General features: G+C 62.6%; 3 protein-coding genes across 4 annotated transcripts; all 3 read left to right on the top strand.

Moving 5' to 3' along the window:
- Positions 1-1,378: 1,378 nt before the first annotated feature.
- On the top strand, positions 1,379-6,602 carry PRSS56 (serine protease 56). The gene is made up of 11 exons (XM_067023445.1): positions 1,379-1,475; positions 2,125-2,265; positions 2,789-3,444; positions 3,536-3,695; positions 3,935-4,077; positions 4,328-4,490; positions 4,686-4,862; positions 4,948-5,112; positions 5,192-5,254; positions 5,635-5,741; positions 6,108-6,602. The coding sequence occupies exons 1-11, from the start codon at positions 1,379-1,381 to the stop codon at positions 6,303-6,305; spliced, it is 2,070 nt and encodes a 689-aa protein (XP_066879546.1). The 3' UTR covers positions 6,306-6,602.
- A 509-nt stretch (positions 6,603-7,111) lies between these two features.
- Positions 7,112-15,216, top strand: CHRND (cholinergic receptor nicotinic delta subunit). Of its 2 annotated transcripts, none has more exons than XM_059053633.2 (12): positions 7,112-7,180; positions 7,420-7,565; positions 7,981-8,025; positions 8,563-8,672; positions 8,848-9,003; positions 9,190-9,299; positions 10,010-10,210; positions 11,331-11,442; positions 11,521-11,635; positions 12,423-12,627; positions 12,717-12,835; positions 13,559-15,216. In XM_059053633.2, exons 1-12 carry the CDS (start codon positions 7,129-7,131, stop codon positions 13,739-13,741), a joined length of 1,554 nt encoding a protein of 517 aa, XP_058909616.1. In that variant the 5' UTR covers positions 7,112-7,128; the 3' UTR covers positions 13,742-15,216. The 2 variants fall into 2 exon arrangements, with proteins under 2 accessions (XP_058909616.1, XP_066883667.1); XM_067027566.1 differs by having other exon boundaries at positions 13,562-13,816.
- A 3,093-nt stretch (positions 15,217-18,309) lies between these two features.
- Positions 18,310-23,864, top strand: CHRNG (cholinergic receptor nicotinic gamma subunit). The gene is made up of 12 exons (XM_059053654.2): positions 18,310-18,381; positions 18,579-18,718; positions 18,937-18,981; positions 19,151-19,260; positions 19,794-19,949; positions 20,726-20,823; positions 21,149-21,349; positions 21,525-21,639; positions 21,849-21,963; positions 22,697-22,913; positions 23,129-23,262; positions 23,546-23,864. Exons 1-12 carry the CDS (start codon positions 18,327-18,329, stop codon positions 23,717-23,719), a joined length of 1,560 nt encoding a protein of 519 aa, XP_058909637.1. The 5' UTR covers positions 18,310-18,326; the 3' UTR covers positions 23,720-23,864.
- Positions 23,865-24,688: the final 824 nt, after the last annotated feature.

The raw sequence follows: 24,688 nt of genomic DNA on the forward strand, positions 1-24,688 counted from the left end.
TTATTGTCTGCTGCCCACAGTGGCGCAGAAGGAAGAGGTTGGAGAAGCTGCTGGCTTTGGCCGCCCACTCTCCGCATCTCACCCACCGCCCCCGTGGGAGCCCTGACTCCAGGCTATCTCTGCAGGTCTGCAGTTCTCTCTTTTAGAGCGGGGAGAGGTTCCCACCAGGGCACGTTCACCTGGGCAGACAGAGCGAGAGCTGGAGAAGAAAGGACAATGTTACCGAGGTGATGTCATGAGAGATCCATTCTGAAAAAGGACCAGGCCTGCCAAAGCCGCCCTGGGGTCACCAGCATGCATTGGGGCACCAGGACTCATTGTTTTGGCCCCAGGATATTCTCTGAGGGGCAGAAGAGCACCTCCTCCCTACCCCAGGAGGGGACTTGGTCCCAGGAGAGCTGCCCGTTTGTGGCCCTTCCCGTGAGACTCCCCAGAAGACTCCCTCCTGCCAGATCAGGGTCATAGCAACCAAGAACAATGCTGGGCAGGCCGAGCGGGCCCTGCGCAGGGGCAGGGGGTCTGGGAGAGCAGCAGAAGCGGCTGGGGCCTGTCCTTCCCAAACTGGGCCACTGGCGGGGCCTTTCCCCTCCCGCCCTCCTCTCTGGGCCACCCCAGCGTCCGCCTGTCTCTGCTCCTCCCCGCCCCACTACCCCCAGGGCGGCAATTACTGCGCTACTTAGGGCGCTTTGATCATCTTTGGAAATGGCCACATCGGGGAGGGACACTGCCAAGCAATTAGGGGCACAGAGGCTGGCAGCTAGGGTACCTCCTCAGGGGGTGGGGCTGCTGAGGACCCTCAGACACCCCCTGTGTCCTCCCTCCAGGAGCATCTGCCCCCAGCATAGCTGTAAACTCCTCAGGGAACAGGGGAGATGGGAATCCCGCCCCCCCCACCCCCCGCCCCCCGCTCTGGGCCCTGGAGACAGGGCCAGCCCCTGCCCACCAGCCCCCCTCTGCCTGGCCCCCAGCCCAACGGTCAGCTCTTCTGGCCTGTCCAGGCCCCTTTGATGGAGCCGCAGGAACAAGGGCTCCTTTGACAGAAGGGGGGCCTCAGAGCCCGGCTGATGAGACTTCAAAGGTGAGGGGTGAGCCCACTACCCTGTTCCCTCCCCCCACCCTGGCCCCCCTCCCGTGTTCCCCCCCAGTCTGTCCTCTATATAGCCCCCCAAGCCCCATTTCCCGTGTGGGCTCCTGGGAGTTAAGGGCCAGGTGAGGAACCGACCGAGGGAAGCCGGTCATTTTGATGTAAAAGAATAGAATCGGATGAACTGAGGAACGAGAACTCAGCGCCCAGGGGCAGGCACCGAAGGATAACGCCTGGAGGGTGAACCCCGAGGGGGAAAGAGCACAGGGCCGCTGGCCGGGGCTCCCGGTCACCATGCTGCTGGCTTTGCTGCTGCTGCTGCCCTTCCCAGACCCGCGGTCTGCCCACGGGCACCCGCTGTACACGCGCGTGCCCCCCAGCACCCTGCAAGGTGAGCCCGGGCAGCTCTGAGGGAGAGGCCGAGGTGGGAGGAGCACAGGGCAAGGGAGTCTCTGGCGGAGGACGTGAGCTTGCCCTCCCAACTCACAAGGACATTTGGCCCTCTCTGCCCACCCTGCTGGGAGCAGGGGCCCGGAACTGAGACACAGGTGGGAGAGGACAGGGGAGGACGAGGGTGGAAGGGGAGGGGGGGCCGGCAAGCACTGCCAAAAGACGTGCTTTCCAGAAGGTTCTGGGTTTAGCCGGGAGGAAGGGGGCCCAGGGCGACATCCCCTTGGCTATCTGGACCCCAAGGTGGGCAACTCGGCCATGGTTATTTTGTGTCGGTAAAAGCCTGAGCTCTGTAATATCTATACCTTTGGGGCGCTGTTTTTCAAGGTTTCTAAGGAAAAGCCGTTTTCAAAGATCCCAGCCCAGCTCAGCTGAAATTGCAGAGATACCTCGGGCTGAGAATCTGAGACCGTGTCTGCTCTGCGTGCTGGGGCCTGGGGCCGTGGGGCTCTCTGACCTCCCCCATTCTGTCCCAGGGCTCCTGGAGCCCAACCTGCTTCCCCACCGGGTCTGCCAAGGCAGAGCACAGGGCTGGGGCAAGGCGGAGGAGCTCCTCCCCCACGGTGCCTGACTCGTGCCCCATGTCCTAGCAGCTCTGTCAGCCCAGGGGACGGAAGTGTTGCAGGCCGCCCAGAGGAGAGCCCAGTGGGCAGTAAATCGGGTGGTGATGGAGATCCAGCACAGACTGCATGAGTGCCGAAGCTGTGCCAATCACACCCCCCCATGCCCTGGTGAGCTGGCGCTGACTGTCCACCCCGTCCCCTCCCTCAGACTTGAGCCCTGCTTGGGGACAGAGACTGGCTGAGGCTGCAACCAAGATGATGCTCAGGAAGGTCTCCTCGAGTGGAAAGGGCACACCAGGCACGCGCACAGCGTGTGCAAAGGCAGGAGCGCAGGAACAAATAGGTCTAGGCTTACTTGGTGAGCAGTGAGAAGTTTACGGCAGCTGAAACAGACCCTGAGTGCTACCGGGCAGGGTAAGGGGGGTGGGTATGTGGGCAGGGGTGCCGGGTGAGGTGGCCAGAGGGCTCGGGCCCAGCCTGGGCTGGAGAAGAGTGGAAGGCCGTCCGTGAGGCTCAGGGGTCTGTTTCTCAGCAGCACCTGGGAGTCCCGGGCCTCGAGCCCCCCTCCTCCAGGATCCACCTGAGCCAGGTGAGGCTGAAAAGGCTCGAGGCGGGCAGGGCTGAGAGCAGGGTGGACCCTGGAGGGGTCTCAGCGGTGAGGATGAGCCTGACGCCGCTTCGGCCTTTCTAGGGCAGTGTGGCGAGAGGCGCCCGGGCGCTGTCAACGTGACGCGGGCGCACGGCCGCATTGTGGGGGGCAGCGCGGCACCGCCCGGGGCCTGGCCCTGGCTGGTGAGGCTGCAACTCGGCGGGCAGCCTCTGTGCGGCGGCGTCCTGGTGGCGGCGTCCTGGGTGCTCACGGCGGCGCACTGCTTCGCGGGGTACGTCGGGCCCCAGGCCCCTGCCCAGCCCGGATCCCCAGTGCGGGGTCCAGCTCTTCCGGGGTCGGCTGGCGGGCACCAAGCGCGAGGACCGGTCTCTGCTGCCCCCTGGCGGCGGCCGGCCCCTTTCCCGCCTCAAGGCGCCCAGGCCGCCCAGCCAGGGCGCCGATTCTCCGGGGGCCCACCGTCCTGGGCCTTCTCCCCACTCGGCGTCGCGGCTTCTCCCGGGCCCGCCCTCCCTGCCCCCCGGCGGAGGAACAGCCCGGCGCGCGGGCTCGCTGGGTGGGGCCCGTGGGCGGAGGGCAGGGTCTCCAGGGGACCTCTCTGCATCCTTGTGCTGCGTGTCTCCCGCCGCTCGCCCCGCAGCGCCCCGAACGAGCTTCTGTGGACGGTGACGCTGGCCGAGGGGCCCCGGGGGGAGCAGGCGGAGGAGGTGCCGGTGAACCGCATCTTGCCCCACCCCAAGGTGAGAGAGAGGGTAGCCCCCAGGCCCTCAGAGTTGGGAACAGCACCCCACCCCCACCAGCGCTGACGCTGCGCCGCCACCCCCTCCCCAGTTTGACCCTCGGACCTTCCACAACGACCTGGCCCTGGTGCAGCTGTGGACGCCGGTGAGCCCGACAGGGGCGGCGCGCCCCGTGTGCCTGCCCCGAGAGCCCCAGGAGCCCCCCGCAGGCACCGCCTGCGCCATCGCGGGCTGGGGTGCCCTCTTCGAAGGTACTAGGCAGGGCAGGGCCTGGGTGAGCCGCGCGTGTGCGTGGGAAGATTGGGGGCCGGGGGTGATGGAGTTTGGGAAGGCTGGGGTGTAAGAATTCTGACCTACACCCAGCTGTCTTCACAAAATGCTGCCCATCTCGCAAAGGGGGGGGGGACAAGGAAGGCAGTGGGGGGAGGGACACCTTCGAAGCAGGACCCCTGCCCCTCAGGCCTGAGCCCCTTCCACTGCTTCCCTGTAGATGGGCCTGAGGCTGAGGCGGTGAGGGAAGCCCGTGTGCCGCTGCTCAGCGCCGACACCTGCAGAAGGGCCCTGGGGCCAGGGCTGCGCCCCAGCAGCATGCTCTGTGCCGGCTACCTGGCCGGGGGCATTGACTCGTGCCAGGTATGAGCCCCGACTGATCTGGAGGGTACTAGCGGGCCACTCCTCAGGGGCGGGACGGCCTCCTTTCCTTCTACAATCAGGCTGTCGTCACTCAACTTCTCTGAGCCTTTATATGCTCATCTCTAAAATGGGTCCAAGAGTGGTAACCCCAGTAGAGCTCAGAGCTGCTTTACCCTGCCAGGCATAAGGCTGTCATTGAGGGTGACATGGATCGATGCAGTGCCCTCTCTCTTGGCTCGGATCCTCGCAGGGTGACTCTGGAGGCCCCCTGACCTGTTCTGAGCCTGGCCCCCGCCCCAGGGAGGTCCTGTACGGAGTCACCTCCTGGGGGGACGGATGCGGGGAGCCAGGGAAGCCTGGGGTCTACACCCGTGTGGCTGTGTTCAAGGACTGGCTCCAGGAGCAGATGAGAGGTGAGCGCCCCGTCCCTATTCGCCCCTCCCCAGAGTGTCCGGCAAACTGCCCTGGGACGAGCCCGTTTCCACCCTGCCCGCCCCCAGCCTCCTGCGTCGGGAAAGCCTATCTTCCTCCCGGGAAGGGCTTTGGGGGCTAGGGTCTAAAGAGGGGAAGCGGGGGCGGAGTAGGCTAGCCCCTGACGCCCCTCGCAGCCTCCCCCTTCAGCCGCGAGCCCAGCTGCAGGGAGCTTCTGGCTTGGGACCCGTCGGAGGAGCCGCTGGCAGATGCCGCCCCGCCCTGTGCCTTCTACGCCCACCTGTGCCCGGGGCCCGCGGGCGCCTGTGCGCGCCTGGCGCACCAGCAGTGCCTGCAGCGCCGGCGGCGATGTGGTCAGTCCCGTTCCTGGGGCTGGGCCGGGGGCCCGAGGGTCTGGCCCACGTCTGACAGCCGCTCGGACCCTTGTCGCGCCCGCAGAGCTGCGCTCGCTGGCGCACACCCTACTGGAGCTGCTGCGGGGTGCCCAAGAGCTGTTCGGCCCGCGCCCGGGGGTGCGGCCCCTGGCTCCGGCCCTGGCTCGGCTCGCTCCGTCGCTCCGGGATCCTCCCAGGCACCCCTCCCGCGAGCAGCGGCTGCACTCAGGTACCCCAAGCCCTCGCAGCCCAGCCCCCGCCCCACCCCAGCGCGGCCGAGGCGTTCCCCTAACCCTGTAGCTCCCCAGGATCGCGGGCGGCAGGCACTGGATTCCCGAAGCGGAGGTCGGAGCAGCGCGGGGAAGCGAACGGTAATGACGCCCCCTGCCGGCGGTCGCCAGTGGAGTAGGCCAAGGGCGGGCCCAGGCCCGCAGGGGCTTCTCCCGGGGGTCTGCAGCCGGGAAGCAGTTTCACCCCGCGGGCAGACCCGCTCTCGCCCTCCCTCGCAGCAAGGCGGATGATTCTTTGGGGGAACTTGTGACTTTGGGCCCTCATCAGTGTCAACAGGTGCCGGGCTTTGTGCTATCATTTAACCTCTCTGAGCCTCGGCTGCCCCTGGGCCGCCCCATCTGTTGCAGGAGGAGAAATCTGCCCACTGGGAGGTGTTCCAGAGGCACTGGTGGGCATACCACCCCGGTTCCATGCTGGTGTCAGTTCCCTCGTATTCCCAAAGTCTCTCCCCTTCCTGCAGGCTGCCCTGGGCTGGAGCCCCTGTGGCAGAAGTTGGCTGCCCTCCAGGGCACCCATGCCTGGATCTTGCAGGTCCCCTCCGAGCGCCTGGCCATGGACTTTCACGAGGTGGGTTCCCGGGCTTCCCAGACTCCTTCGCAGTGGCCTCGGAAGGCTAACCTGGGTCAGCCCTGACGGGGAGGGAGGCGGGAGAGACCCTACCCCAGCAGCCTGGGATGGAGGTAGTGGGTGGTGCCCAAGGGGGAGGGGATGGGGAGGGCGGCTGTGTATGAGCTGGGTGCTAGGTGGGTGTGAAGGAGTGGGGGGGAGGTGTGAGTGGAGGAGCTTGTGGGGGTGTCCAAGTGAGCAGAAAGTGTGCAGGATTGGGGGAGGGGGCCGGGGGAGGGCTGGGTCTGAGTGAGAGTTTCTGGGGGCAAGGAGGAAGGGGACCGAAAGTGGGGTTGCGGGCCCCTGAGTTGTCTCCTCCCTCTGCAGGTCCTGGCAGACCTGGGCTCCAAGACACTGACCGGGCTCTTCCGAGCCTGGGTTTGGGCAGGCTTGGGGGGCCGGCACGTGGTCTTCGGCGGCCTGGTGGGTCTAGAGCCAGCCACGCTGGCACAAAGCCTTCCCCGGTTGCTGGTGCAGGCCCTACAGGCCTTCCGCTTGGCAGCCCTGGCGGAGGCAGAGCCCTAGGGACCCCGGATGGCTTCAGGGCAGCGCCAAGAACTGGAGAGGAAGGGGCACCACCCACTCAGCCCTCAGTTTCCCCCCAGCCAGGTGGCCCTGAGCCGCGTCTCCACCCGCAGCCCCTGGTCAGGACTACTGCTCCCAGGGCCTGCGGAGGGTCCGGGGAACATGATGACAGACTGTCATGGCCAGAGTTGGGTGTGGGCGGGCGCGTGGGGAGAAGGGGTCCTGGGCCCAGCGTGCCTTCCCAGATGTACCATTGGAAGATCATAACTGCTTTAATAAACATTATTTATGATCTACGGAGATCACTCCAGAGCTTTCTTAGGATGGGACTGGGGTGGGTGGGCATGGGATCTTTGGGGTTAGGGCCCAGCCTCCGGAAGCAGTTAGTTGATAGAGGTCACAAAGACACTGGAGAGGGATTGCAGAGCCCCCCATCTCAGCATATCGGTCTACCTCCCAAGAAATGGCAGTACCACCGCTTGTCACCACCCTGCTGTCCACGGCTGACCAGGGCCGCCCCCAGTGTCCCGCCTCTCCACCCAGTCCCCACCCTCACCACTAGCGGTGGGGAGTCCCAGCCTGGGATCTTCGCCTCGTGTCCTTGGGCTCCTGCCCAGCTGGCCAGTCCCCGTCCCTGCGCCTGCATCACCTGCCCCAGTTTCTCCAACCCCGCCACAGAGCCCCGAGGTGTCAGGTTGCGCTTCCGGCGGCCTCTTCCCTTGGCGCCGCCTCCCACCCTGCACCTGTCCCCTCGGCCACCCGCCCGCATTCCCCAGCCCTGCCGACAGGAGGGGCCGACCCAAGACCCAGTCAGAGGAGCAGGATGGAGGGGAGCGTGTTAACGCTGGGGCTGCTGGCTGGCCTGGTCGTGTGTGGTAAGAGTGGCCATCACCCCTCCCCGGAGGGTCCCTCAGGACCCCTACCCAGGTCCCCCACGGCATTCTCCCCTCCCGTCCCCTCCCACGTGGGGCTCCCTCTCCCAGCGTCAGGCCCACCTCCCCACTTCCCATGCCATTCCTCCCTGGAGGGGCCAACCCCCCCCGGGGCCCGCTCCATGCCCAGTAGGACCTCAGGGCGGCATCCTTCCCGGGCCCCTGTCCCCGACCCTCCCCAGGCAGCTGGGGCCTGAACGAGGAGGAGCGGCTGATCCGGCACCTGTTTGAGAAGAAGCTCTACAACAAGGAGCTGCGGCCCACGGCGCACAAAGAGGAGACCGTGGAGGTCACCCTGGCCCTCACCCTCTCCAACCTCATCTCCCTGGTGAGTGGCTCCTCCTGGCTGGGCTGGGGAACGGTGGCAGGGGTGGCTTCCTGGAGGCCTGGCTGTCTCCTGGCCTGGGATGGCCACGGAGGAAGGTCGAGGCCCCATCATCCCGGCCTCTGGAAGCTCCTCTCCCTGGGAAACGCACTCGGGCCCTCTCCATGCCTCTGTGTGCTGCCCACGGGCCTTGGGCTGAAGATGCCCCTTTCCCTCCAGCTTCAGTTCTGGGTGCCCCCGTTTCGCACCCATGACACACGTGAGAGGCCATATGCCCACCCTGCTTCCTGGTCTATCCATCCACTCCTGGCTGCTGGGGGCAGGCCATTGTCATGGTTTCCCCCGGGTGGCAGCCGAGAGTAGGTGCCTGGTGAAAGGGTGCAGGCCCCGGGGGGACAGTCCTCCTGTTTGATTACAGAAAGAAGTTGAAGAGACCCTCACCACTAACGTGTGGATTGAGCACGTAAGGAGAACACCCCGCACAGAGCCGGGGGTGGGGAGGGTGCAGGGCCCAGGTTCGCCTGTGCTCGCTTCTGCTTGGGGGATCTCCAACCTGCCTCAGACACTGTCCTCCGGGGGAGACTGGTTCCTGCCTTCAGACAGACCCCAGGCCCGACCGCCCTCCCCATCAGCCGGTGCTGCCACCAGCCCAGATAGAGCCTTCCGGGGATTAGGATCTTCACCTAGGGAAAATTGTCACAGTGTCCTGATTTTATTAGAAGGCACTGTCTGCTACCTGTCAGAAACTCCTGATACAGACGTAAGTCTTCTACGTCCACAAGGGAAATACTGCTCCCTTAGTGGTGCAGTGCACATCCTACACGGCTGTACACAGCTGACCTGAGTCCTGACTCTGTACCCACCTCCCCCGACCTCTTTTGTCCCAGCCCCAGACCCTGTCCATTCTTCCCCCAGGGAAGTGGTTGGTCGGGGAGCGGGGGGAGTGGGGGAGCCCGGACAACAGCAGAGCCCACTGCTGACATTTCTCTGGGGCTTCCAGGGCTGGACAGACAGTCGGCTGAAGTGGAATGCCAAAGATTTTGGGAACATCAGCGTCCTGCGTCTGCCCTCTGACATGGTGTGGCTCCCAGAGATAGTGCTGGAGAACAAGTTGAGCCGCAGCCCTCCCTGGCTTCCCCTCCGCCGCTCGGCCTCCCTTCCTTAGGCGTCTTGAGCCTCCCCCTCCAGTCCCACGCTTCTGACTGCCCGCCCTCCTCTGCCTCCCCCAGCTCGGCCAGCTCCTGGCTGGCCAGCACTCACTGTGGCCCTTGTCCCTGTCCCCCAGCAATGATGGCTCCTTCCAGATTTCCTACTCCTGCAATGTGCTCATCTACCCCTCAGGCTACGTGTACTGGCTGCCGCCCGCCATCTTCCGCTCCTCCTGCCCCGTCTCCGTCACCTACTTCCCCTTCGACTGGCAGAACTGCTCCCTCAAGTTCAGGTGCACCCACTTCTCCAGCCACCCCTCCCCCCGGGGCACCCCGCCAGGGGCTGAGGGAGGTAAACGCCCTCAGGCGGAGGCCCCTGCGTGGCCCCCTCCACCCGTGAACCTCCTGTGCTAGCCTTTCCCCCATCGGTGGCACCAGCCAGCGGCTGAGGACCACCCTCCACCTGCTACCCTCCCCAGTTCCCTCAAGTACACGGCCAAGGAGATCACCCTGAGGCTGAAGCAGGAGGAAGAAGGTGGCCGCCCCTACCCCGTGGAGTGGGTCATCATCGACCCCGAGGGCTTCACAGGTGGCGCCGGGAGCAGCAGCTGCTGGGTGGTCCGGTCCCTCCAAAACGCAACCCCCCCCCCCGCCCCCGGATACAGTCACACTGACATCCCCACCCCGGAGATGCACGTGTGCGTACGCACGCCTAGGACACGGACACCCAGGGACACGGACGTGCAGATAGCCACAGGCCGGACCCTTCCCGGTCTGAGCAGGGTCCCCGGGGATGATGTGGCCGACAGATTGGGGGGGTGGGGTGGTTAGCCTTCCTGTCCCCAGAGGGCCCAGGGGACGGCTGGGGCTTCGGCTGTCATCCTCAGGGTGTGTCTGTTGCCCCCTCGCAACGCCCCCCTCCCGTCTCTGTGACCAGGCTCAGATCCTTTACTGGGCCCCGCCGCTTGCCCCTGTCCGTCAGAGGAGACCCACGTCCCGCTGGTCCCAAGGCTGGTACATCATGGGGGGGAGGGTTCTTACTCTCACTGCCCTGTTATCCCCAAGCCTCCTTATCTGAACCACATATGGCCTCAGCTTCTGTTTTTTCCAAGGAGAAAACGAAAGATCGGTCCCAGAGGAAAACTTCCCCCTTGTAGAGTGAAACGTCCACCCCAGCCCCCAGGGAAAGATACCCAGAAACAGAGTGTGACCCCTCCTCCGGGCCCCCAGCCCGCCCCCTGCCCCCCAGCCCGCCCCCGTGCCCGGCCTGACCCCACGGCATCCGTGTGCCACCCTCAGAGAACGGGGAGTGGGAGATAGTGCACCGGCCAGCCAGGATCAACGTGGACCCCAGTGCCTCACTGGACAGTCGCAGCCGCCAGGACGTCACCTTCTACCTCATCATCCGCCGCAAGCCGCTCTTCTACGTCATCAACATCCTGGTGCCCTGCGTACTCATCTCCTTCATGATCAACCTGGTCTTCTACCTGCCGGCGGACTGTGAGCCCAGCCCCCCGGCCCCTCCCCGAGGGCCCCCGAGCTCGGCCACCCCCGCCCTGCCCCTCACTTCCTCCTGGGAGCCACTTGGGGGTCACCACCCCTGGCGCTCCCCGCCCGGGGTCCAGGGACGAGGGGCACGTGGCCTGTCAGCGGGAGGGCCCTGTGACCCTGTCACACATCCCCCAGTGGACAGGGCCCCTGGGGGCTCCACTCCTCTTGGACCTCCCTCTGCCTCTCATGATGGGCCTCCCAAGGACCCTAGGGAGAACTACAGAAGTGTCCGTTTGTCAGGGCAGAGATCGGGTCTGTGTGGTCCCCACTGTGTGACCGTGGGCCTGGCTGTTGAGCCAATGGGTGGGTAACAAGGTCTCTGGGAAGCCAGGGCACGGGGCGTGCAATCTACACACACCTGGTCCGAGGAGGGCACATGTCATCTGTGGGCACTTGGCTCCAGGACATTTACTAAGAGCAGGGCACAGTGAGTTCCAGAGCCAAATGTGACCCCGCCCCAGACCCTGACAGACAGGGTAGAAACTACAAGACTAGGAGTGCAGCCTGGGGGCGGTGGGGTGGGAGCTGGAGGCTGGCCGCAAGGCGCATTGCAGACCGAGAAGCAGCGCCGGGCCAGGGCCGTGGACCCAAGACCTCAGGGGCCAGCACTGCACAGCGCGCTCAGGGGCGCAGGTGGGAGGAGCAGGGCGGTGCGGGGCTGGGGTCTCTGAGCAAAGGGCTGAGAGCAGGAACGTCATCTGGGCGTGAGGATGCCTGGGGGCTTTCTGTGCGGGGGCGGGGGGTGGGGAGGCACAGAGGAGGTCTGTGATTTAGGTGGGCCGAGAGGCCGGGATTGGCTAACGAGGAAAGCAGGGGTTCCTCGAGCTCCCACCCAGTGCCAGGCAGCGTCTGAGCATTCAACACACGCTCTCTCACTTTGGCCTCCCAGCTTTTAGTGGTTGAGGAAACTGAGGCACAGAGAGGCTAGGCTGCTTGCCCAAGGTCACCTAACAGTCAGTGGCGGCTCCTTAGCCCAGGGCACCGTGGCATCGTGAACAGTAGTGCAGGGGCCGCCTTGGGACCCTCCGGGCCCCGGGCCAGAGGTCCCAGCTAAGGATGGGCTCCCCAGGTGGCGAGAAGACATCAATGGCCATCTCGGTGCTCCTGGCCCAGTCTGTCTTCCTGCTGCTCATCTCCAAGAGGCTGCCAGCCACATCCATGGCCATCCCCCTCATCGGCAAGTGCGTGCCGTCCCTGCCTGCCTCGCCCCGCCACTCCTCGCCCTGGGCGGGGGCTCCAGGCTGCACCTGTGCCCGCAGGTTCCTGCTCTTTGGCATGGTGCTGGTGACCATGGTCGTGGTGATCTGTGTCATCGTGCTGAACGTCCACTTCCGCACGCCCAGCACCCACGTGCTGTCCGACGGAGTCAAGAAGGTGAGGGGGCTCAACAGCCAAAAGCTGGAGGTTGTCCACGTGCCTCTCTGCAGGGAGATGGGCGAAGCCACAGCGGTACACACAACAGGGGGTGCTACCCCTGCTGCTTGCTTCCCACGCCCCAGGCTGAATATTACATAAAAGAAGCCCCACGCTAAAGAGACTGCAAGATTTCCTTTCTGTGCAGTTCAGGGACAGGCAAAACCAGCCTTCAGTGCCAGAAGTCAGGATGCTGGTTCCCTCTGGGTGTAGGTAGCAATTGACGGGGGTGAGGCGGGAGGGAACATTTTTGAGATACAGTTCTTACCTTATCTGAGAGGTGTCTACACAGCTGGATGCATCCGTAAAATTTCACCCAGCTACGTGCTTAAGATTTGTTGAGTCTACTGTGTGTTTGTTATACCTTGATTCAAAGGAAGGTGAGCATGGTGGGTGCAGGGTGCCCAGGAAGGGGACTGTCCTTGCCTCCTGGCCTCTGCAGGACCACCTGGTCGTTTTGGGACAGCGGAGGATAGTTTAGCGACTCTTTTGGTCTTAGCTCTGCGTTGGGGGCATTTTTCTTACTTTTTTCCCCCTGTATATCATTCATTTTCAACAAACGAGTTCTTCTCTATGCTGTAATGAGAGAGTTGGAAGCAACCTAACTGTCCATCAGTAGGGGATCAGAAGAAAAAACGACAGCATCAGACTGGGTAGCACTTAGCGTCAAGCCAGGAATGGAGTCACAGGTGTTTGGATGTGGGAAGGTGACCCACGTTTGTAAAATGGCCCCTCTGACCTGCCATAGCTCTTCCTGGAGACCCTGCCGGAGGTCCTGCACATGTCCCGCCTGGCAGAGGATGGGCCCAGCCCTGGGACCCTGATCCGGAGGAGCAGCTCTCTGGGCTACATCTCCAAGGCAGAGGAGTACTTCTCGCTGAAGTCCCGAAGTGACCTCATGTTTGAGAAGCAGTCAGAGCGTCACGGGCTGGCCCGGCGCCTCACCACCGCACGTGGGTCCCTAACGGCTTGGAGCTCGGCCCATCCCTGGGAGGCGGGGTGAGGGCAGGCCCCACGCCCACCTCTGGCCTGGTGTCCACAGGTCGGCCCCCAGTAGGCTCTGAGCAGGACCAGCAGGAGCTCCTCAGCGAGCTGAAGCCAGCTGTGGACGGGGCCAACTTCATCGTCAGCCACATGAGGGACCAGAACAATTACAATGAGGTGAGTAGCCGCAGGGTTGCTGTGTACAGATGTTCGGGTAGTGCACTGATCGAGCACATCCTATCTTAAGGGGGCACAGTTCCCCTCAGAGATACCTATCGACTTAGATGGGGTTCACAGTGGGTGCAGATTCCAGGCCTCTCGGGGAGGGGGATCCCCTGCCTAAAATCCCACAGCAGTGTGCGGGGCCAGGCACACACTCAGATATACACACAGGCGCACAGCTCTGCCCTCTTGGGGCCACACTCTGGACCTCCCTTAGGGTCCCTTTTTTCTCCCAGCTGCCAATCATTTTCTGTCCCTGCTCAACTCGCAGCTTGATACTCCAGACAAAGCCAGACTTTTTTTTTTTTTTTTTTTTTTAAAGCCAGACTTTTAAAAGGCAGCCTTATATGGTTGTTCAGTACGATACAACTTAAAAAAATTCTCCCCTGACCACGGGGCATATTTTTCTAGTTCACGTATAGGCTAGTGGCAGCACTGAGAGGCTGGGAGGGAGTCTGTGTGTCTGCTCTCTGTCTCCCGGACAGACAGAATGACCAGCCCCGCCTGTGGCTGGAGGTGGGCCTGGGCCCTCGCTGGGGACATGGCAGCACATTCCATCTGCTGCAAGCCCGAGGCAGGCCCCACAGATACGCCGAGGCCGTGGGCCCCAGCTTGGGCTGTGAGTCTGTGGTCTGAGGGCCCTTCTTACCCCACTGCCTCCGTCACCCTTGCCCCCAGGAGAAGGACTGCTGGAATCGGATAGCCCGCACAGTGGACCGACTCTGCCTGTTTGTGGTGACGCCGATCATGGTGGTGGGCACAGCCTGGATCTTCCTGCAGGGCGCCTACAACCAGCCTCCACCTCAGCCTTTCCCTGGGGACCCCTTCTCCTACCGGGAGCAGGACAAGCGCTTCATCTAGAGTGGGCCTGCCCTCCCCGGCCTGGCCCAACAACCAGGGCAGGTGGTGGGCCTGAAAGGGATGTACAGGGGGTGGGCTGGATAGCTGTGTGGACAGGGGTGTCTGGGAAACAACCAGATCTTCCTGGGCAGACCCGTTCCCAGCCCTGAGACTTTCAGCCCCGTTGGTCCTGCCAGGCTGGGGCAGAGATGAGCTGAGGTCAAGGGAGGGAGGGGGAAGCCCTGAGTCTCAACAGTGGTTCCTTTGCAAATAAAGCCAGGAGCCACCGGAGAAGGCCTGAGAGCGGATGTGGGCTGGGGGTGGGGCAGGACGATTTGGGGGGAGGCAGAGGGCTGGCTCAGGGACCAGGGAGGATGCCACTGAGGCTGGCCTTTTGGGACCCCTCTGTGAGGGGTCAGAAAGACAGACATCTTCTTGCCTCCCTCTCCCTCAGGTGGGCTCCTGGGCCTTTACTTCCAGCTCCTCCAGCCGCCTCCCTCTGCCAATCCCTTAGTCTTGGGCTCCTGAGGCCCCCCCTGGAGCCGAGGCTGGGGATGCCTCTCTCTCCAGGCCCACTAGGGGAGGGGTTTTTTGGCAGGTTTGGGAACATCAGGGTTGCAGAATGGCCTTCCCCAGCCCTCTCTGCCTCGGCCACTCTATCTGGGTCCCCCTGGGAAGCTGAGGATGGGGGTGGAAGGGTCAGGTTCAGCAGCCACAGAGGCCAGAGGTCAGCCTGTCAACCTCAGGTCACACGCACCGTCCCAAAGCCCCAGAACTCGGCCATCCCCCCCAGGCTTGTCCCCTTGAGCACCTACTCCTCCGCCCCCAAATAGGGTTGCCAGACAAGACTTGGGACATACTTATACTAAAAAATGATTCATTGTTTAACCTGAAATTCAAATTTAACTGGGAATCCTGTATTTTAATTTGCTAAATCTGGCAACTCCACCCCAAAGGGAGCCCCCGCCAGTCCTATCCCAAAGGCCAAGGGCTGAGGCTGCAGGAGCCTGAGGATGTGGTTCTGTGTGGTAGCCCACCTCCAAGGTGTCCCCAGTGAGCCACACCTCCTGGCATTCATACCCTCCCACACGGTACCAAGATTGGTCTGTGTGACCGACAGAAGGAGGCAGAAGTGACAGTGTGTCACTTCCAAGATCAGGTCGTAAAAGACATTGCAGCCACTCTCTTTCTCTCTCTCTCTTTCTCTCCCTCCCTCATTCATTCTTAGTTGGCTCTCTGACTTTGGGGAAGCCAGGGGCTTGATGAGCAGCCCTGTGGAGAGGTCCAGACGGCAAGTAACCGAGGCCTCCGGCCAACAGCCCTGTGAGTGACCTTGGAAATGGATCTTCCAGCTGAAGTGGCTCCTTCAGCCACAGTGGAGCCTTCAGATGAGATCACAGCCCCACAAAAGGCTCTGAGCCAGAGCCACCCAGCTAAGCTGCTCCTGGATTCCTGACCCTCAGAAACTGTGTGAGATATTAAACATTTGTCATGTTAAGAGACAAAGCTTTGGGGTGGTTTGTTACACTAGCAGTGTGACCTTGGGCAAACCACCCCTCATCTCTCGGCTTCAGTTTTCTCATCTGCAAAGTGTGGATAAGTCTAGCTCATGAGGCGTCTTGAAGATCAAATTTGCTAGTAGGAGTAAAGGTAGTTACATGTGTCTTGCAAATTTTAGGGGTGGTTATTTATCTCATTCCTCATTCGTGGGTCTCTCAGTCACTGAGGACAGGCCCTTGGGGCCCTCACAAGGGCCTCCTGCATCCAGACCTGGTGTGGTGACTGACAGAGGACTGCAGCAGGTTGGAGGACCTGATTCTTCACCTCCTTGATGTGCAGGCTTGAGTCTCCCAGTTGAACCCACGTCCCTCAGAGGGAATCAGTGACCTCATGAGCTCAGGTATATAGAAGGCAAAATGTTTGGTCTTCCCATGGAACTGAAGAAAAGATAAACCATTTAAAACCAAAACTGACCCCACTTACTTCTGCTTTGCAATATGAACCTTCCGAAAATTCAAGGGACAAATCTTTAATTTTTTCCCCTCTGAATAGGAAAACTAGCTTAGACTTACACCTTTCAGATGAGCAGGCAGTCCGGGTCTTCCCTGGAATTTTTCACCAACTCTGGGGGGTCCCTTTCTCGTGCCCAGAGACAAGAGGGCCCAGATCTGATCCCTCAACCACTGTCGTTGCTTTGCCTAGCCACATGGTGGCGCTGTTGGCAGCAGATTTTACACAGTCCAATAGGGAGGCCTCAGTGTGTCGAGCCTGCTCAGGTGGCACCTTCCAGAGAAGCAACCCCCAATGCCCCACTAGACCAAGGGTGCCTCTTTAGCAGGTTCCCGGGGTCACAGTGGGTCCCCCGACAGCACCCACTTCCCCAACACTCCAGCCCCAGGGTGCTGTCAGGACTGGTCCACCCTACGGTGGCTGCGTGGGGTGGGATGGTTCCGGCGGTGATGCGAGCGATGCGGAGCCATGGGGAGCCATGGGGAGCGGAAGATGACGCTTCGCTCGCTTGCTGCTCACCTCCTGCTGCGCGGACCGCTATCGGTCCGCGGCCCAAGGGTAGGGGGTCCCTGTCTTAATGGGTCCCATACTTCCCCCTTAACCCTTCCAGGGCTGAAACTGCGACTCCTCAGAGATGCCCCCCCCCCCCCGAGAACACCAAAGGGACCTCTCAGAGCAGAGAGAAGGGGAGAAAACAGGGGCTAAAATCTGCATCCCCAAAAAACTTAAAAATAAATAAAATCTGCATCCAGCGGGAGGTGGCACAGTTCCTACCAGAGGGAACTCAATCTCCAGAGTCTTCCTTTTCCCTCCCAGACACTCGTAGGGAAGGGGAAAGAGAAAGTCAGAAATGTCGGGCGTCAACCGACTACCTACGCCTGGGGTGGTGGAGGGGGAGGGAGACAGGCGGTCCACGATTTAGCAGAAGCCATTCACTCTCTTGGGCAAAGAGCCGTCTTGGAGGAGAGCAGAGAGGAGGAGAGACACTGCTCCGCGAAACAGGTGAGGGAATTGAGTCCAGGGGACACCAGAGGGCAAAGTGGGGAGAAGGAGCCATTGGCTTCGTGTACTCCAGGGAAAGTGGGCTACACAGCTAGGTGCGTGGTGAGAGCGAAGTTTGAGGTGGGGGGGGTGCTGGGGGCGGGCTGTCCAGGAAAACTGAGTGTGGAGCCCAAAGCAGGACCGAACGCAAGGACCAAAGTAGATCAGGGAAGACAGGGGCCACCACTGTCATGCCCCCACCCCCCCCCCAAAGTCCTGGGGAGGACAACAGAGACTTGTGGCCCTGCTGCAGTGGCTGGGGTCTGAGCCAACCTCATCTGGATCTCCAGGGACAGGGCATGTGCGTGGGCTGACTTCTAGTTTACTGACACGTGTTAAAATGCCACAGGCGCCATTTGCTTGGGGGGAGGGGACACGCCCTCAAATGGTGCTTTCCCTCCAGCCCTCAGAGGCCTCCACCACCCTGTCCCACAGGATGAGGAAGAGGGGGTGGCACATATGGGAACCCGCGTCCTCCGTCTCGCCCACGTACTGGGTCATGTGGACCTGTCTGCTTCGAATAGCTGGTCAGAAGACAGGTGGCCAGCTGACAGCAGGGTCCTCGGCTCCGAGATCAGCCTCAGCCCCACTCTTCCCCTGACCACAAACCGCAGCATGGATGGAGCTGGTTTTCTGGCCCCTCTAGGTCCCCTCATCTGACTCTACAGGGGCCACGACCTTGACCTTGCCTGCCTGCCCCCCTTGGACTGTGAGTCCCTGTGAGTGGCTCGGGCTTATCCCTGGGTCCCCCTGGCCTAGAGCTGTCCTGCCACACACTGGGGACTCCATAAATCTGTGGATGATTTAATAAACACTGAGGCCCCACTGAGGAGCCCCTATTCAGGGGCTGTCCTATTCCCTGGAGCCTGCGTTCCCAATCTTCCTTGGCTCTCCTTCCTTTAAAGCTTACCAGACCCAAGTTCCATGCCTCAGAGACCAGAGAACCCTGACTTGATCCCCCCCCATTTGCATTAAGGTGTCATTGCCTGGGGGCCCTAGTGCATCTCTCCCATGGGCACTTGACCCTCCAGTGTCTCGGTCTGGTGGAGTGACCCACGAAGATGTCAGGGACCACGTCATAGAGAAACTCAGGAACAAAACACGCTTACCCAACGGCCTTCACACCTCCCCAGATCCTGACCCGCTGGAGGGGTCACAGGAGGAAGGGTCCTCGGCCGGGGCCCTCCTTCAGCGCTCTGCCTTTTTCTCCCACACCCACCTGTCCCTGGCTGCGTCCTCAGCCCCCCGGCTGGAACACGGACAGAGGACTGGGTCGGCTGAGCCTGAGAGTGGGGATGGAGGCTGGACCGTCTCTGTTGGGGCAGACAGGGCCCCTCTTGTCGTCCCCAGCCCAGGTAACCTGAGCTCGGCATTGTGTCCATCCTGGAACAGCTGACGGCGCTGGGGTCAGACAGCTGGTGGGGTGGGGCTGGTCTGGCCGGCCCGGCTGGGGAGGGAGTGTGGGCTGTCACATGAGACCCAGAGGCTGCATCCCTGTATCCCAGTCCCGAGGAGCTGCAGTCGCACCCCTGTCACCGCAGAGAGCCGTGACACCATGCACGGGGGCCAGAGGCCGCTGCTTCTTCTGCCACTGTTGGCTGTCTGCCTGGGTGTGGACACAGGGGGTCTGGGGCCTGGAGAGGCCAGGCGCAGGGGTCCTAGGCCTCAGGGGATGGAGGGTCTCGGGGGCTACTGGAGCCTGTCCCCCACACCCGGTTCCCTACTTCCCCGTGTCACAGCCTCCCGTGGCCTCCCGCGCATTCTGCCCCAAAGCCCCCGTACCCAGGCTCACCGCTGTCTGTCGCAGGAGCCCAGGGCCGGAACCAGGAGGAGCGTCTGCTCGGGGACCTGATGCACAGCTACGTCCCCCACCTGAGGCCTGCCAAGCACGATTCGGACGTGGTCAACGTCAGCCTGAAGCTGACTCTCACCAACCTCATCTCCCTGGTGAGCACAGGCCTGTAGGACGGGGGCGGGGAGGGGATCCCACCTGCCCCTGGGATCGGGGGGCGGGGGGGGGGAGAGGAAGGGGCTGGCTCCAGCAGCCGGGAGCAGGCAGGGCCCGCCGGGGAGAGACCGGGGAGCTGGAAAACTCCCTTGGGGGCCGCCCGAGAGGCTGGGGTCTTGTGGGGACTAACACCTAGCCCTCTGTTCTGCGCCCCCAGAATGAGCGAGAGGAGGCCCTCACCACCAACGTCTGGATAGAAATGGTAAGGAGCCGCCCTGCCGCCCTCTTTTCCTCTAGCGGCGCCCACCCTGGGGCCCCAGGGCCCTCGCAGCCGCCTGGTTCCCTCCCGTCCCATCCCCGCCTCTCCTGCCCCCCGGGGCTGGGCCCCGGTTCCTGGGGGTCGGGGGGCCTGGCAACCCCTCCCCCTGCAGCAGTGGTGTGACTACCGCCTGCGCTGGGACCCGCGTGACTATGACGGCCTGTGGGTGCTGCGGGTACCGTCCAGCATGGTGTGGCGGCCGGACGTCGTGCTGGAGAACAAGTGAGGAGGTGGCACGGGCGGGACAGACAGTCGCCAGGGCGGGCCCAGCGGGACAAGGGGGCTCCGGGAGAAAGAGGCAGGCGAGCAAAGGGTGCAGCCCGGGGACGCCGCGGGCACTGGGCCACGGGGGCTATAAGGGTAGGGCCGGGGGCCAGCACGCCTGACCCTGGACCTGGCTCCACCGCCTCCGGGCTGGGCCGCTGTCCCCGTAACGTGGGGATGAGGACAGCTCTCTCGCGGGCGCCCACGGGACAGGCGTGGGAAGGGCTGCCCTCCGGCTCTGGCACTCTGTGGGAGCTTAAGCGCTGTCAGGTGCTGTCAAGACCATTAACGACGAAGAGAGGTGGGGAGAGCGGCAGGGATGAGGAGCTGGGCCGAGGGAGCCTGGCGCACGGGGGGCGGCGAGGGGGGGCGGCGGGGGGGCCGGGGGAGGAGGGGTCCCCAGGCCAGGAGCAGACCGGCCAGGGGTGTGGCGGGCTGGGAAGCGTTGGCGTCCCCGGGCCCCACCCACACGGGGCCTGGCCTGTGCGCAGCGTGGACGGCGTATTCGAGGTGGCCCTCTACTGCAACGTGCTCGTGTCTCCCGACGGCTGCGTCTACTGGCTGCCGCCCGCCATCTTCCGCTCCTCCTGCCCCGTCTCGGTCACCTACTTCCCCTTCGACTGGCAGAACTGCTCCCTCATCTTCCAGTGAGGCCGTTGGCTGGGGTGGTGGGGATTTCGCTCTAAGAGGGGCCCTGGTCCCTGTCGGGTGGGGACCCAGGGGCCTGGCTCCACCTCCCTGGGGCCTCCGTGTCTGTGTCAGGCCCAGATGCCTGAAGATGCCCGTGTCCCTCCCTGCTGAGCCTCGGGCCCCTCGCTCATCCTCCTTCACTGCCTCAGTTTCCCTGCCTGTGCCCGGAGGAGGGACATCGGTGGCTGGGATGGGTGGGCGAGAAGGCACACACAGGCCGACCCGCAGGCACACCCGCACGAGGCCGCTACGCCCTACAGCCCCGCGGAGGGGACGGCGCCGTCTCAGTATCCTCGCCCATTGACGGGGGAAAGGGGGTCTGTGAGGGGGTGTCCCCGGCTTTTAGAGGAGCAGTCTTCCTGAGACCCTCCTCAGTAAGCAGAGCCGAGAGGTACACACTGTATATTTCCTCTCTTCTCACCATCGGCCCCTCCTGCCCCGGAGACGGTGGAAGCGGGGAGCACGGGGTGGCCCTGGGCTTTCGCCACGAGGGGAGTAGTACAGTCAGCTGCAGTCTCCTGCTCCTTCCGCTCAGACTTCCGCAGACCCCAGAGAGCCTGACTCCCCGCCCCCGCGCCATCCCCTGCCAGGGTTGGGTGGAGAACTCGGAAATTCCTGGCTGCACTTTTTGAGGCAAAGCTGCCCACAGTTGCCCTCAGGTGATGGTCTATGTGACCTCATGGGTGAGTCTACGCACACTCGAGTTCATCCTCTTTCCCCCCGCATCTCCCAGGTCCCAGACCTACAGCAGCAACGAGATCAATCTGCAGCTGAGCCAGGAAGATGGTCAGACCATCGAGTGGATTTTCATAGACCCCGAGGCCTTCACAGGTAACCTCCACCCAAGGGCCCTGCTGGAGCTGGCTGTGCGGGCAGGGCCAGGCCGAGCTCACGCCCCCTCCCGTGTAACTCAACATGAAAACGACAGTAAACCACAAAATACATATATTTAAAGGCCCAGCAAACCTCTGATTTTCCCCATGATCCTTCCTCCGGTTTGGGCGGGAGGGGACCAAACATCCATCCTCCCACACTGTTCCCATCCCTCGGTGGCGCTCCTCTGGGCACGCGCCGGTTGCCCTGTAGCTGGGTCACACGGGCTGCAGGGATCTGCCCGCCCGCCCGCCCTGGGCCCACCCCAGCCTGCTGCCCACAGAAAATGGAGAGTGGGCCATCCGGCACCGGCCGGCCAAGATGCTGCTGGATGAGGCGGCACCAGCCGAGGAGGCCGGCCACCAAAAGGTCGTCTTCTACCTGCTCATCCAGCGCAAGCCCCTCTTCTACGTCATCAACATCATCGCGCCCTGCGTACTCATCTCCTCTGTGGCCATCCTCATCTACTTCCTTCCTGCCAAGGGTACCTAGCGCCGGTGGGAGGGGAGCCCCGGCCCCGGGCCGGCGACACAAGGGATAGCCGCACGGGCAGAACGGCACCCCGACCGGGGGCCGGGGACACGGACGCCTTGTGGGGCGGGGGTGCCCCACGGCGGGGAGGTTGAGATCCGCTCTGAGGGCCTCTTGGTCACGGGCAGCGGGTGGTCAGAAGTGTACCGTCGCCATCAACGTGCTCCTGGCCCAGACCGTCTTCCTCTTCCTTGTGGCCAAGAAGGTGCCCGAGACCTCCCAGGCAGTACCACTCATCAGCAAGTAAGGCCGGCCTCACGCCTGCGCCCACCTCCTCCCCCCCCTTCTCAGGAACACAGGGCACTGCCCTCCTGCCACCCCATCCCCATCATCCTCAACGCCAGCCCATCACCCCAAGGGATCTGGGGGAATCAGCCGCGACGGGAGGGGGTGTCATCTGGGGTGGAGTGCCGAAGGGCCAGCCCCGCCTCCTGCCTTCCCCACCCCGGCAGGTACCTGACCTTCCTCCTGGTGGTGACCATCCTGATTGTTGTCAATGCCGTGGTCGTGCTCAACGTGTCTTTGCGGTCCCCCCACACACACTCCATGGCCCGAGGGGTCCGCAAGGCAAGCTCCCCGCCCCCGCCCCCCTCCAGCATCCTCCTGCCTTTCCGCTTACGTGCACCTTCCCCTGCACCTCTGCCCCTGGGCCTATTCCTCACCTACCACATTCAGCAGCTAACCTGCCCCCCGTGCATCTAGAAGCACATGCCCCACTGGATCAACAATAACATCAGGCGCTTACCACGCGGCAGGTGTATTACGTGTACTAACTTATTTAATCTTCGTAAGTCCCCTATGAAGTGGGTATTAGTATCATCTCCAGTTTACATATGAGGAAACAGAATCACAGAAAGGTTAAGGAGTTTGTTTACTTGAGGTCGCCTGGCTGGAAAGTGGAGGAAGCAGGATTCTGCCCAGGCGGCCTGGCTCCAGTGCCCGTGTGATCTGCAGCCCACCTGAAGCAGTCAGCTGGGACCCTTGTTACAAATGCAGACTCCCAGCCTACCCCGGGCATCCTGGGCCAGGGGTGGGGCCCAGGAACCTGTGTTTGCAGCAAGTGCCCTGGTGATTCCGACGTGCACGAAAGTTTGGGGGCCCAGGTTCAGTGTCCGGCGCAGAACAGGGAAGCCGTGCCGGGGCCAAGCCACTGCCCCTGAAGTGCAGCCTCTGGGCCCCCAGCGCCTGAGCCCCTCGTGCCAACTACCACCTCCTGCTCCGAAGCACGGCCTGGCCGCCCAATCACGCAGGAAGGTCTGCCGGCCGCTAAGCTAAGCCACCCGTGACATGCCCTCTTCAGGTGTTCCTGCGGCTCTTGCCCCAGCTGTTGCGGATGCACGTTCGCCCGCTGGCCCCGGCGGCTGCGCAGGACGCCCGCCCCCGCCCACGGAATGGCTCCTCCACGGGGTGGTCCGTTAGAGCTGGGGAGGAGGTGGCCGTCCGCCTGCCCCTCAGTGAACTCCTCTTCCGGCAGCACCAGCGCGACGGGCTAGTAAGGGCAGCGCTGGAGAAGCTAGGTGAGGCTGGTGGGGGGGGGGTGACACTGGGGACAGCCCTCCCCAGGGACTTCAGACGGGAAGGGTCTGTCGGCCAAGGTGCCAGGCACAGCAGATGAGAGTTGGGCAAGTGTCCAGTTTGAGGAGAGAGGGGCTGGGGTCTCTAAGGAGAGGCCACTTTCTCAGACTGTTTCTCCTCCATTCCACTCCCAAACCTTACTCTCTCTCTTCCACAGAGAAGGGCCCGGAGTCAGGGCAGAGCCAGGAGTGGTGTGGCAGCCTGAAGCAGGCCGCCCCAGCCGTCCAGGCCTGTGTGGAAGCCTGCAACCTCATTGCCTGCGCCCGCTACCAGCAGAGTCACTTTGACAGTGTAAGCCAGTCGGGGGTGGGGTTGGGGTTTGAGTACCTGCTGAGGGACTTGGACCTGAGATGGGGCAGGATGAGTGGGGTGGCCATGCTATAGGCAATAGGATGGAAAAAGTGGAACTGGGAGTGGGGCCGGGGGCCCGTGGAAGAAGCCGGGTTGAGGCCTGGAAGTAGGTGAGAAGGGCTCAAGGAAATGAAGAACGGAGGCCTGCTGGATGGCCAGGGGTGGTACAGGGCTCCAGCTTGGTGCCCCCGCTGGTATCCCATCCCCTGCCTCTCACCCTCAGGGGAACAAGGAGTGGTTCCTGGTGGGCCGAGTGCTAGACCGCGTCTGCTTCCTGGTCATGCTCTCGCTCTTTGTCTGCGGCACTGCTGGAATCTTCCTCATGGCCTACTACAACAGGATGCCTGCCCTGGCATTCCCTGGAGACCCCCGCCCCTACCTGCCCTCGTCCAACTGAGCCGACCAATTGCTGCTAGCCGTGTGGAGTCTTCTCAGCTGTGTTCTGCCGCTGAGGTCATGAGTATGCTCTTTGGGACACACCCTTCAGGGCCATGTGAGCCAACCGTTCCTGAGAAAAGCTGGGGAAATAAAAAGACAGAGCTGGAGCCCTGGAGTGGTTGGAGATGGGATGCCGGAAGAGTGTGTTAGTGGGATCAGCGTCTACATGGCACTGGCTTGCTGTTCCTAGCACTCCCCCCACTTGAGCAAGGTGTTATCGACTCCCATCATTTCTGAAGCCCTAAGGACTCTGTTTTATCCTATCCCCAACTAGGCAAGGTCCTATCCCTCCAGGCCTGGGCCTTCCTTCCCTTTTACAAGTTCCCTGCAGGCTCCTAAAGGAGGGAAGTCAAGAGAAAAGTGAAGAGTAGCAGCCAATGCTCTATCAAAAGAAGGGGAGCAGCCCACTCCAGCTGGCATCTGCCTACTTTCTTGGGGCTGTAAGCACCCAATACTCATGTGCACCAGTGACCTTTCCATTCAGATGCATTTTTTTTTTGCCATCGATCGCCAAACATTTTATGAGTTTTATTATCTTTTTCATTATTAAGATAAGAGCTCCTCACAGCATTATGGATAAGCAAGAATCACCATTCCCCCATGTTTAGGATGGGCAAATTGAGGCCTAGAGTAAGAGGGGCGTCCCAGAACAATGATGGCTAAATAAGGGCTGGAGTCCACAATTCCCAACACTGACCTAATCTTAGACACTCTAAGAAAGTTCTATGGCCTGGAAAACGGACGCCTCTTCCTTCTCTTCTCAAAGGCCAGGGAATTTGCACTGGTCTCAAGGAAGAGCGAGGCAGGGAGGCAGGGAGGCAGGGAGGTTGGGAGGCTGGGAGGCTGGGAGGCTGGGAGGAGACCCTGACCAGCCTCCCTTTGCCCTACTTAGGAAACGAGGGCCAGGGTCTTTCAGGGCTGGGAGTGG

Source organism: Kogia breviceps, chromosome 2 (genome assembly GCF_026419965.1).
Source record: "Kogia breviceps isolate mKogBre1 chromosome 2, mKogBre1 haplotype 1, whole genome shotgun sequence".
NCBI classification, from domain to species: domain Eukaryota; kingdom Metazoa; phylum Chordata; class Mammalia; order Artiodactyla; family Physeteridae; genus Kogia; species Kogia breviceps.

Excerpts from the sequence above, each read along its gene's own strand:
- CHRND (XM_059053633.2), top strand. The coding sequence starts at position 7,129 with ATGGAGGGGAGCGTGTTAACGCTGGGGCTGCTGGCTGGCCTGGTCGTG. Across the intron at positions 9,004-9,189 it reads AACTGCTCCCTCAAGTTCAG|TTCCCTCAAGTACACGGCCA; the intron begins GTGCACCCACTT and ends TACCCTCCCCAG. Across the intron at positions 9,300-10,009 it reads CGACCCCGAGGGCTTCACAG|AGAACGGGGAGTGGGAGATA; the intron begins GTGGCGCCGGGA and ends TGCCACCCTCAG.
- CHRNG (XM_059053654.2), top strand. The coding sequence starts at position 18,327 with ATGCACGGGGGCCAGAGGCCGCTGCTTCTTCTGCCACTGTTGGCTGTC. Across the intron at positions 21,350-21,524 it reads CTACTTCCTTCCTGCCAAGG|CGGGTGGTCAGAAGTGTACC; the intron begins GTACCTAGCGCC and ends GGTCACGGGCAG. Across the intron at positions 23,263-23,545 it reads AGCAGAGTCACTTTGACAGT|GGGAACAAGGAGTGGTTCCT; the intron begins GTAAGCCAGTCG and ends TCTCACCCTCAG.
- PRSS56 (XM_067023445.1), top strand. The coding sequence starts at position 1,379 with ATGCTGCTGGCTTTGCTGCTGCTGCTGCCCTTCCCAGACCCGCGGTCT. Across the intron at positions 2,266-2,788 it reads TCACACCCCCCCATGCCCTG|GGCAGTGTGGCGAGAGGCGC; the intron begins GTGAGCTGGCGC and ends CGGCCTTTCTAG. Across the intron at positions 5,255-5,634 it reads GCAGCGCGGGGAAGCGAACG|GCTGCCCTGGGCTGGAGCCC; the intron begins GTAATGACGCCC and ends CCCTTCCTGCAG.